General features: G+C 51.3%; 1 protein-coding gene across 1 annotated transcript in view; it reads left to right on the forward strand.

Annotated features, from left to right (window-relative positions):
* The first annotated feature begins 4,745 nt into the window (after positions 1–4,745).
* ANKRD26 (ankyrin repeat domain containing 26) overlaps positions 4,746–12,378 on the forward strand; it is a 173,887-nt gene continuing 166,254 nt past the window's right edge. The window contains exons 1-3 of the mRNA XM_065405700.1: positions 4,746–4,942; positions 10,943–11,057; positions 11,297–11,470. Of these exons, the coding sequence (XP_065261772.1) occupies positions 4,746–4,942; positions 10,943–11,057; positions 11,297–11,470 (486 nt within the window). The remainder of the gene's footprint in view (positions 4,943–10,942; positions 11,058–11,296; positions 11,471–12,378) is intronic.

Genomic DNA, 12,378 nt, shown 5'->3' on the forward strand with positions numbered 1-12,378 from the left:
AGCTAGAATGAGATGGTTTACATTGTTTCATATGCAATTGTCAAATAATTTATACAGGCTGTCCAAGAATGACTTGGAAAACTTTTGGGGCAGTGGGGTGGCTAGATCTGCAGGCTGGCACCCAAATATTTATTTTTAAAACAATGGAAGAGGTAAATGATTATTATTGATATTACAGTAGCATCTAGAAGGCCAAAGCACAGTTAGGTTATATTAACTTCTGTACAAATACAGAGAGATAATCCTTGCCCCAAAGAGATTACAATCTAAATATACAAGAGACAAAAGGTGGGAGGAGGGGCATTATCCTCATTTTATAGGTGGGGAATTGAGGCACAGAGATTAAGTGACTTGCCCAAGGTCAGAAAAGAAGGCGGTGGGAGGGATGGAAATTGAACTTAAGTCTCTGGCATCCTGGTCTAGTGCTTTAACTAAAAGAACATACTAAGCAAAGTGGGTGAGTAGACAACTAAATGAATGCAAATGAAGTCTTACATGGTTTTAACTGGTAGTGTACGTAGGGAGAACTAATTTGAAATTACAATAGCTGCAGATAGCCTGTAACAAAGTAACCCCATACAGAAAATGTCTGGGACCACTGTGAATAGGTCGATAATCATGTATGATCAAGTATAGTAGCTGTAGTCAGGGGTGAATGTAAACTAGGTTGTACAATGGCAAAAAACACTGAAATAAAAACTAAACAGAAAGCATTAGGACAGGTTCATATAAATCACTGATATAGACACATTATTATATCACAGTTTTGGTTAATTCACCTTGAAAACAATACTGCATAACATGAAAAGATTCAATTAAGAGCAGCTAGTGTAAGGAGTGATGAGGGGCATGAGGACAGAGATTTGAACCTAGCAGTGCAAAGGAGGGAGAAATGACAAGACATATTCAGAATAATTATATAGTTAAAACAGATCAACTATGCTTCATTTGAGGCCCAATCCTAATTCTACTGAAGTTTATGGGAATTTTTGCCACTGATTTGGGAATGGCACCTAACTACTCTGTGCCTTAGTTCTCCCTTCAAAAATGGGAATAATAAATTACATACCTAGCAAGATTATTGGTTTGATTCATTAATATTTGTCTTTGAGGAAGGGACCATAACAAGTAAAACGGGGCGCTGATTCTGACTGAAGCCTCTGTGCCTATTGTAATTATAAGCAGTAGTGAATGTATGTGTATATAAGTATAAGTAGTAAAGACTATATTTGGTTACACAACATTTTCCATTATAAAACCCTGTTTTCAGTTGCTTATAGCTTTGCCAAATTTTAAGCCTTTGGACTTAAATTTTCCATGTTGGATGTCTGCCTTAAGCTAAATTTATTTTTAAAAATTTCATCAAAAAAAAAAACCACCCAACGAAACAAAAACCACCCAAACAAACAATAGTTCACCTGTTTCTGAGAAAAAGATTAGGGACAAATATGTTATTTTGTCCAGATTAAAAAAAAATCCTTACATCCATTTTGTTGGGGAAGCTCTAATGCCTTGTGTTTTGGAGCAGGGACTTGAAATTGATATATGTGGGAGCATAGGCACCGACTCTGTGGGTGCTCCCACGGGGAAAAATTAGTGGGTGCTCTGCATCCACCGGCAGCCAAGCTCCCTGCCCCACCTCACCTCCTCCCCTGAGCGTGCCACCGTTCCTCCTCCTACCTCCCAGCGCTTGTCACCGCCAAACAGCTGTAGCAAGCTCCAGGAGGGAGGGGGAAGAGCAGGAACATAGCATGCTCAGGGGAGAAGGCAGGGAAAAGGTGGGGGCCGGGATTTGGGGAAGGAGTAGGAATAGGGGCTGGGAGGGGGCAGAGTTGGGGGTGGGGACTTTGGGGAAGGGGTTGAAATGGGGCCGGGAGCAGAGGGGGGTCGAGCACCCACTGGTGCCAGTAGAAGTCAGCGCCTATGTGTGGGAGTTTCTCCCCTAATGTGAGGGATGTGCACTGAATGAGGCAAGGGTCCTGTGGAACAACAGTATTTGATCATATAATTAGAGAGTGTATCACAATGCATATACACAAAGGGGCTAAAATAAGGCTCCACATGTAATGTTAAATGTGGCACTTCCTAACTTCAGAGTGCTCGACTGTGCAATTTTAATAATCTTTTAATGTTATTTTTGTATAATTACAAATATGTAATAAAATGTACTTTCAGATTCTTAGAAGACCCTAAGAGCTAAATGAATTCATGGTTATCTATAATAAAATCCTTTAAGTGAACACACAAAGAACCAACAAAAACTGGATAGCTACTAGAGATGATTTACAGGTGTGGAAAAAAGTGTTCTGTAAATCTTGGGGATACTTAAATGATCCCTTACCACAGGCAATGGAGAAGGTCTTTCAGTTTCTGAACACGCTTTGCAAACATTACCTCAGTGGCCTGTAGGGTGACCAGATGTCCCGATTTTATAGGGACAGTCTAGGGTTACCATATTTGAACTTTCAAAAAAGAGGACACTCCATGGTGGGGGGCGGGTAGCCCCGCCCCCATCCACTCCCTCCCACTTCCTGCCCCCTGACTGCCCTCCACAGAACCCCCAACCCATCCAACCCCCCTGCTCCTTGTCCCCTGATCGCCCCCTCTGGGACCCCTGCCCCTAACCGCCCCCTGGGACCCAGGGCCGGCTCCAGGCACCAGCCAACCAAACACGTGCTTGGGGCGGCACCTTGGAAAGGGTGGCCAATCTTGGGGTGGCGGGGGGCGCTCGGGGTTTTTTTTTTTTTTTTTTTTTTTTTTTTTTGGTTTGGTGGAGTTTTTTTGGCTCGAGGTTTTTTGTTTGTTTTTGTTTCAGCGGCGCGGCGCTGGGGGAGGGCGGGGGGTGGCACGGCGTGGCGCTCGGGATTTGGGCGGCCGGGCAAGGCACGGCGCTCGGGGGGGGGGGGGGGTTGGGTGGCCCGGCGCTCGGGGGGGAGCGGGGGTTTGGACAGGGCGGCGCGGCGCTCGGGGGGGGCGGGGGTTTGGACAGGGCGGCGCTGGGGAGGGGCGGGGGGTTTCGGCGGCGCGGCGCTCGGGGGGGGTATGTTACGGTGGGGCGGCGCTCTTTTTTTTTGCCTGGGGCGGCAAAAAAGTTAGAGCCGGCCCTGCTAGGACCCTACCCCCTATCTAAGCCTCCCTGCTCCTTGTCCCTGACTGCCCCCTCCTGACACCCCCCCCCACCCTAACTGCCCCCCCAGGACTCCACCCCCTACCTGTCCCCTGACTGCCCCGACTCCTATCCACACCCCCGCCCCCGACAGGCCCCCCCAGAACCTCCAGCCCATCCAACTCCCCCGTCCCCTGACTGCCCCACCCCCTCCGCACACCCCCGACAGCCCCCCCAGGAACCTCCGACCCATCCAACCCCTCCTGCTCCTTGACTGCCCAACCCCTCTCCACACCCCTGCCCCCTGACAGGCCCCCCCCCAGAGCCCCCGACCCATCCAACCCCCCCTCTCCCTGTCCCCTGACTGCCACCTGGTACCACCTGCCCCTTCTCCAACCCCTCAGCCCCCCTACCATGCTGCTCAGACCAGTGTGCCTGGCTCCACACGGAACCAGACACGCTGCCGCGCTCCCCCATGGAGCACACAGCTCCGCCCCCCCCCCCAGAGCGCTGCCGGCGCAGCATGCTGAGGCTGCAGGGGAGGGGAGGGGACCCCGATGTGAGTGGCTCAATCCGGCCCGGCCACTCTGTCAGCCGCGCCGCGCTCTGCATTGGGAGGGAAATCCCAGATCTTTTTAGATTTTTACAAAGTCTTCCCGGATGGCAATTTAAAACCCCCAAATCCGGACATGTCCGGGATAATCTGGACGTATGGTAACCCTAGGACAGTCCCAATTTTTGGCTCTTTTTCTTATATAGGCTCCTATTACTCCCCCAACCCGACCCGATTTTTCACACTTGCTGTCTGGTCACCCTAGTGGCCTGGCCCAATACAAGAGTGGTGTCAAACAGGGTGACTAGCCTCACGCTGTGTGCCCCCGGAGATACTTACCAGTAACATGAGTAAGGCCCCCTGGGGCCCCTCGGACAGGGGCATTTATCATGACTAGCATCGCCAAGCAGCCGCCCGGCGAAGGAAGAGAGGCGGAGCGCCCCTGACCGCGTGCAGGAGAACGGCGGAGGGGTACAAGGGCGGAGCTGGCCGGGCAGGGGCACCGGCGCACCCAAGGTCTATCGGGCGGGAGGGGAAGGGGGTATGAGCCGCCGAGTGAGGCGGGCAGAGGTGACAACGACGGGAAGTGCTGCTGGCTCCGGAGAACAAGCAACGTTCCTCGGCCGCGGGGCTCGCCTCAGGCTGTTGGGCAGAGATCGGGGCGGACCGCAGTGAGAACAACTAGGCGGGATCGCAAAGAATTGGCGCTTGCGCGGCGAGCCGCCCGTACCAGCAGCCGCTGTCTTCTGCGCATGCGCAGTGAGGATTGGGACGCCGTTGCCGTGGCTGCGGAGTGACGGACGGAGCCCCAGGGTCCCCCGCCCCACAGTGAGGGGTCGCGGCCCTTCAGCCCCTGCCGTCCTTAGCCAGACGCTTCGCGGGAGCCCCGCAGTGAGCGCCCGGCCCGGAGCCGCCTGAGCGCGCAGCTAATCCGGGCTTGGCCGCGGCGGTGGGCGGAAAGTTCCCGACCCTGCGGGGCCCGGACGCCCCTGAGGCCGGGGCCTGTGATGGGCGAGGGGAATCCCCGCGGCCCTGCCCCCGTCCGCTGCTGCGCCCCCTGAGCTGGCCGAGCCGGCCCGCCGGAGGATGAAGAAGATCTTCGGCTTCGGGAAGAAGAAAAAGGAGCAGTCGCCGGCTTGCCGCGCCTCGCTGCCCGGGGTCGGCTACGAGCTGCGGGAGAAGGAGCTGGGCAAGCTGCACCGAGCGGCCGCCGGCGGGGACCTGGGCAAGCTCCAGCAGCTGCTGAAGAAACACGACATCAACCAGCTGGATAAAGAAAACAGGTAATGGGGGGCGGGCGGGGCGCCGTGGCCCTCCCCAGCTCAGCCACGGCCGGGCAGCGCGACTCGGAGCAGCCCCTTCAGCCCCCTGTTGCTAGGGCTCGCCAAGTGGGGCCAAAGACCCTCCTTCCCTAGCTCCAGAGAAGCAGCACTTACATAGGCACCAAGTGAAGTGGGTTTTAGCCCACAAAATCTTATGCCCAAATAAATTTGTTAGCCTCTAAGGTGCCACAAGGACTCCTCGTTGTTTTTGTTTTATTGTAAACCAAACCGTCAGCTGCTCCAGACCAGTGGCAGCTTGTGGCCCAATCCGCACACAGCGGTGGCCCATGTGACGTCCTCAAGGATGCCACAGGTTGTGTGGATGTGGCTCACATAACTGATAGAAAGCAGCATATGGAGTCCCCAGTGGTCAATAGATTGAGAACTGCTGTACCCTAATGATGCTGTAGCCTTCCTGTGCAGCATGGGCACGGGTCAGTTGCAATTTAAACTAATGTAAATGGTGGATTCTCTGTAACTTTTGAAGTCTTTAAACCATGTGTTAAGGACTTCAGTAATTCAGCCAGAGGTGAGGGGGGTCTGTTATAGGAGTTGGTGGGTGAGGTTCTGTGGCAGCAAAGGAGATCAGACATTAGATGATCATGGTGGTCCCGTCTGACCTGAAAGTCTATGAGTCTTATGTCTAGGGTGAACAGACATCCCACTTTTAAAGGGACAGTCCCATATTTAAGCCCCCCTGCAAGTGTCCTGACTTTTTCTTAAAAACTGGCAAATTGTCCCATATTTTCTGTCCCTTTCCCCCGCCCCCATCAGTACTGGTGGTTCCTGCTGCTGGCTGGATCCCTGTTTGCCAGCCACCTGCCCACCAGTGGTGAGTGTGGGGGTCCAGTGGCTGATGATGGGGATAGGTGTGCAAGGCTGGTGGTGGGGCAAAGCTGCAGTGCGTGGGGCTGGCCGCTTCCCTTGCTGGTCCATCAGCACAGCCCCCATTGGGTGCTGGCTCTCGGTCAGCAGGGCCCCACCCCCAGTCCCATTTCCAGCTGGAACTGGCTGCGAGCTGCTATGGCTGGTGAGTGCGGGCAGGCGCTAGGCAGCAGCCAGTTAAGTGTCGGCCACCCATCTGCTCCTTATGTGCTCCCCCTCTTGCTGTCCTCTCCCTGCTTTGCCCCTTCACCCCACCCCCCCAATTCCACTGCTCCTTCATATGCCCCCAACCCCCCGGTCAGAGTGCTTGGCTCACCAACAGCCTGGCCAGCAGGCGCCTTCCTTCCCCCACTGCCTCTGGCTGGGCTGGCACCCCAGGGAAGCCCAAGACCCTCCAGCTCAGGGCGCTGGCCAGGGGGAGCCAAGCCCGGCATGTGCCAAAGCCCTGCACAGCGCTGGCACAGGGAAGCCGCTCCGCCCCTCAGCTAAGCTCTGGACTGGCGGGGTGGAGGGGAAGCGATTTCCAGCCTATTTGCGCCCCGACTGTGCAGGTTCCATAGCAGCCTCCCTGGCAGGGTCTTAGCATCCCCTTCACACACACACATACCCGGGGTCCTCCCCACAGGGAGCACGGGGCTGCTCTGTCCTCTCGCACCCTCCCCAGCTAAGCCACCTCTCTGGCCGGGTTTGCTGAAGCCCCTGCAGTCAGGTTCCCTGGACCCTAGTGCACAATGCATCCTTAGGGCTTAATACCTTCCTGCCCATGCTGTAGCCAGGGGACAGGAGGCAGTTGTGTTGTGTTGGTGGCCAACAGAAGCCTGGAAGTGTTAGCTGCCTTTCAACACTGTGCAGGCAGGAAAGGACAAGCTGCTTCCAGACACAAGGGTGGGTGGTGGGGAAGAGATGAGCTCTGCAAAGACACTGGCCAGGTCATCCCTTCCCCGTCCCCTGCAGCTGGAAGCTGCTCCCATCCCATCTCTCCCCCACAGTGCTGAAAGGTTGCTGTGGGCCACATTCTGGTGTGAACCCTGGCAGAAATCTGGGCCGGGTAGGTGACCCTGCATGCTGCCCCCATATGTTGCCTGGGGAAGACTTGGCGCCAGGTACCAGGAGAGGCGGGTCTGTCTCGGGGGCCCAGCCAAGCATGGAGGATAGAGAGTGCCGGGCAGGGAGGGTCAGGTCAGGTCAGTCGATCATGCCTCCCTTCCCACCCCCCGCCAGGAGAGGTGTATGGGAGTGTGTGTCACCTCTCCCTTTGTGAACCCTAAAGCCTTAAAGATAAGAAGGTAAATAAAAATAATCCAGCTACTCAATATTTCTTTGTAACAGGGGCTCAGTCAACTTGATGCTAATTTGAACGTTAGTTCTGATTGATTGCCATTGAACTCGCTTGAATATGAGAAATTTTACCAGGTGTTCTGTATTCAGCATAGGGAAATATGGTCACCCTACTTATGGCAAAACTGTTTTCCCCCTTGAAACAGAAGTTCGGGAGCCAGAATGGCTCTGTAATATACCTTAAATGTTACCAAATGTAGGCACACTTTTAGATAGTTTTATGCTTTTTAAAACTGCCGTTGCTTGCAGAGCTGTAATGAAGCATTTTAGCGCCTGTGGTAAGCAAGCATATTTGCGCCCCCTAGATGTGACCTGTGGGGGACATGTGGGGTCTGCTCGATTTCTGCCTCCCGTTTAGCACAGAGGTTTTCAAACTGTTGGGTACACCTTCCTAGGGGGATGCACCCCATCGTTTGAAAACTGTCACCTCCTGGCCAGGAGCCAGGGTGTAATGTCAAAAACCGCTACTGACAGATTTTGCTATCAGCAGCAGTTACTGACGTTTACGGATGTTCTCTTTTCCTGCATTGTCACAATGGCCAGTGCAGCTGTGCCCAATCTTGCAAGTGGGTGGGGGCTGATGCTACTGGGCCCAATCCTGAACGGCACCCCATTTTTGCGTCCTTGCAGGCTCTGCTGCATGAGTGGCTGCCCTGCTCACCCCGCCATACTTATGGCCATGGTTGCTTGGTGCAAATTATTTTAAGACTGTTCTTTGCCTTTTGTACCCATTCAAACTCCTGTCCCAACCCTCCATTGGATGCTTATTTTTCTCCTCTGTTTTGGAAGAAGTTTGAATGGAAGGAAAATTGTAAGGCCACCTGTGGTGCTAACATCTCCAGCAATCAGGAAGGTAGCTTTCTTATAGCACCCTGGCAACCACAATTGATGGAGCCGCAAGGCACATTGTCTGCCTTTATTTTGTGGAGTAGAAGTACCATTGATGATCCATTGAACAAGGTATATTAAGACTTAAAAGAAGCAGAAAGTTGAAGTGTTTAGTAGCAAACGAAAAGAATCTACAATATTTCAAATGCAAAAGATTCAAGGAACATATGCGCAATGTAGACAATAGAATTGCAGGCTGTAATAAATTAAATATATTTTATTTATTGACACACTGCACAGTTGAGTGGGTTTTCTGTTTGGTGAAATTGTTGTAAAGAATTAAAAATAACTATACTCTCTAAGCTGGTAATTAGCCAATCATAGTTCATGTTTTGGAACAAGTGATCAACTGATATTGGAATTTTTGGATTCACACAGCAATTCATATGAGAGGTAATGCTTTTGAATGATATTTCTTGCAATCAGGTACAGAAGAGAAGTATAAATTATGCAGCGACTAACTTTCAAGCAAAAAGTACAAATTCAAAAATGATTCTGTTGTCCCATCATGACAAAATCTATGCTGAACATTTCAAGCATCGCATGAGGGCTTCAGCCATGCTATTCTCACTAGAATCAATGAGAGTTGAGGCTGTAGATAAAATGTTGCACAGTATTCTGAAGGTAGGGGGATTTATGTAACATTTTGGTAGTTTTTTATAAACAAATACATTTAGTTACACATCCTTGAATATTCATACCACGTATTTAGTTTTGGCCTTCTTTTCAAGAAAAATGTTTTGTTTTGTTACATGGGTCAACTATTATGAAAATTACTTTGCCTAGGCTTACCATATTCAAACTTTTTAAAAAAGAGGACACTCCACGGGGTCCCAGTCCCGCCCCCGGCTCCGCCCCTTCCCCGCCCCCATTCCAACCCCTTCCCCAAAGTCCCTGCCCCATCTCTGCCCCCTCCTCTGAGCACCCCACATTCCCCCTCCTCCCTCCCGCTCTGATCTTGGTTGGGGGTTGCTAAGTGCTTCCCTGCTCCCCACTGGCCCTGCAGCCCCTGCACCCCCCCCCCCGCTCCTGCAGCCTCTGTGCCCCCTGCTCCCCACTGGCCCTGCAGCCCCTGCACCCCCCCCACCCCTGCAGCCTCTGCGCCCCCCGCCTGCCCTGCCCCTGCACCCGCCTGCCCCTGCCTGCCCTGCTCCTCCTCGTCCTGCAGCCTCTGCACACCACTGCCTGCCCTGCCCCTGCGCCCCCCTGCCCCTGCCTGCCCTGCTCCTCCTCACCCTGCAGCCCCTGCACCCCCCCGCCCCTGCAGCCTCTGTGCCCCCCGCCTGCCCTGCCCCTGCACCCGCCTGCCCCTGCAGCCTCTATGCCCCGACCTGCCCTGCTCCTCCTCGCCCTGCAGCCTTTGCACCCCACCGCCTGCCCTGCCCCTGCCTGCCCTGCTCCTCCTCGCCCTGCAGCCCCTGCACCCCCTGCTCCCCACTCGCCCTGCAGCCCCTGCACTCCCCCGCCCCTGCAGCCTCTGTGCCCCCGTCTGCCCTGCCCCTGCAGCCTCTATGCCCCTGCCTGCCCTGCTCCTCCTCCCCCTGCAGCCTCTGCACCCCCCCCCCCGCCTGCCCTGCTCACCCGGCAGCCTCTGCCTGGCGGGGGGGCTTCGGATGCTCAGCGGCGACCGGGGCAGCGCGGGTCCCTGCAGCCCCGGCACACGCCGCACTCCCTGCCCCGCGTCGCAGCCTCCTTCCTGCCGCGCGGGGTCACGGGGCCGCAGAAAGGGTCCCCCAGTGGCCGGGGAGTCCCCGCCCACGAGGGAAGCCTGAGCCGCTGGCTGGGCCCGGCCTCCCCATGGTCCTGCGGGCTCGGCTGGGGCACGCGGTCCGCCCGGCCTCCGGGGGCAGCAGCGGCCCCTTCGCCGCCTTCTGCGGCTGCGCCCCCCCTTCCCCCGCCCGAGCTCGCTACAATGCAGCTGGGCGGCTGGGCTGCACTGCGGACCCGGCGGGTCGTGCTGGGGCCAGGCGGACCCTGGCTTATGCTGCCTCCCTATTTCCCCGGACATGTCTGGCTTTTTGGCAATTCCCCCCGGACGGGGATTTGAGTACCAAAAAGCTGGCCATGTCCGGGGAAATCCGGACGTATGGTAACCCTAACTTTGCCAGTTAGGCCCTGATCCTACAAGGAGTTCTACCTTAGAGAGGACTCTTATAGCAGGATTCAATGTTAGGACTATTAGAGTTGAGATTGGCACAAAGACAGGACACTTCTTGTGTTTTTTGCTTTGTTTTTTAGTGATTAAAGAATTAAAGGTGATAATTTCCTTATCTTACTCTGCCAATCAGAAGTTTTATAAACCCACTCCAGTGAGCGTAGGTTTTCATTTGCTGCAGTTGCTAGAAAATGTAATATATATTTTATCTTTACAAAATTCAGAACTGTCTTGAAATTTTGTTACAAAAGCCAATATCCTAACACTTTGGACAGTTTTGGCATTTTAATTATAAGGAAAAATTGCAGGTTTGGTTGTTATAGTCTGAGATTCCAATCCTGCAATCTGTTCTGCATTGGCAGAACTCTGCATTGCACTGGGGTCCCATTAAAGCACCCTATTTGGGCACAGGTGTTCACCTGTACAGGTCCAGTTGCAGGATCAGCATCTAATAAGTGTATTATTTCAAGGATATTGTGTGGTTTTTTTAAAATAGCTATTATCAGTTTCAGATTCTTAGTTTTGTAATGTTTTAAAGTACAGAAATGTTTTCCATTGGTGATATGGTTTCTTTTTAAGTTTATTTTTACAAAATCTAAAATTTGGGCCAAATTTAAATTGACATTATTCCTGTAACATAAACATCAAACTTTTATTTGGTTGTCTATTAATTTGATGTATCAACTTATTTTTAGGACACCTTTGCATCTTGCCTGTGCTAATGGACATTCAGATGTCGTTACTTACTTAGTGGACAACAAGTGCAAACTAAATCTGTGTGACAATGATAACAGATCCCCGTTGATGAAGGTATGCACAGTATTTAATGCAGTTATGTAAGATGTACTGATATTACTTTTCCACTTAACTACAAACTCTGTATTATGGAATGTATAAAGTTACATTACTGTCAGTGGGTATGTAATATAGTATATAATCAAAATGTTAATGCAGTTTTTTATTTATTAATTTCATTAAGTTGTGGCAATTCTAATAAGATGGAATTTAACTTGCGGAATTTATTCTCTCTTTTTCTGTTATATTCACAGGCAGTACAATGCCAGCAGGAAAAATGTGCAACTATGCTGCTAGAACATGGAGCAGACCCTAATCTTGTGGATGTTAACAGCAACACTGCCCTTCACCTGGCTGCCCAGACTGCTAATATATCTCTAGTAGTACAATTGCTTGAGTACAATGCCCATATTGATTCACAGAATAAGGTAACTGCTTATTTTTAGAAAAAGAGAACAAGAAAAATTGTAGATTTCAACTTCTAGTTTGGTGTATGTTTTTAAAAATAGAATAATCCTCATTTTTGTCTTAAAACAGTATTTTTAAATTTCCTTTTAAAATCTGTTTTAATCAGAATCTTGGTATATAAATTATCATAGGTAAATTAGCACTTCTGGGGTGGGGGTGGCTAGCCAAATGTTCCCCCCAGGCCTCCTGTGGAGCCAGAACTTTGGGGGACTTGGCCTCAGCAGTCTCTGTGATCCCTCCCAGGAGTACTGTGTGGCTTGGAGCCCTACACATAATTTTCCTGAGGCCGGTGAAGAGGCTGAATTTGGTTCCTTATTCCTGGTTACATTTTCCAAGTTTCTTATTTGTGCTACCAGCTCCTTATGTGATTCCCAGTTCCTTATTCCAAGGCCAAAAAATTACTTAGAAATATATTAAATTTTTAGAAATGTCATCAAATTAATGTGATTGTGATAATTTAAATTCCTGTTTACTTAATTGTTTATTAATTAATCAAGGAGCTAGGAAATAAATCTGTTCGTCTTTAAGGTGCCATCAGACTCCTCGTTATTTTTGTGATGAAATAAGTTTCAGGTCACCCTAAGTGACACATCCCTCTGACAGTCAGATAGTTCTGGAGGACTTAGGACATGCCACTCACTGACCCAAAACTTTGTTCCTGAGCAATTTGCTGCTAAATTCATGCTTCCACCCCACTTCCATATTGTACATAGGGCTTGAATAAGGAACTGGGTTTTGACAGACAGTATCTGACAAAATGTGTTTTGGTCGCCCCAAGTGACACTTCCCTGTGATTGTCAGACTGTTTTTGAAGGATCTGTGACATGCCACTCCCTGATCTGAAGCTTTTATTCTTTTGCAATATGCT

This window comes from Emys orbicularis, chromosome 1 (assembly GCF_028017835.1).
Source record: "Emys orbicularis isolate rEmyOrb1 chromosome 1, rEmyOrb1.hap1, whole genome shotgun sequence".
Classification (NCBI taxonomy): Eukaryota; Metazoa; Chordata; order Testudines; family Emydidae; genus Emys; species Emys orbicularis.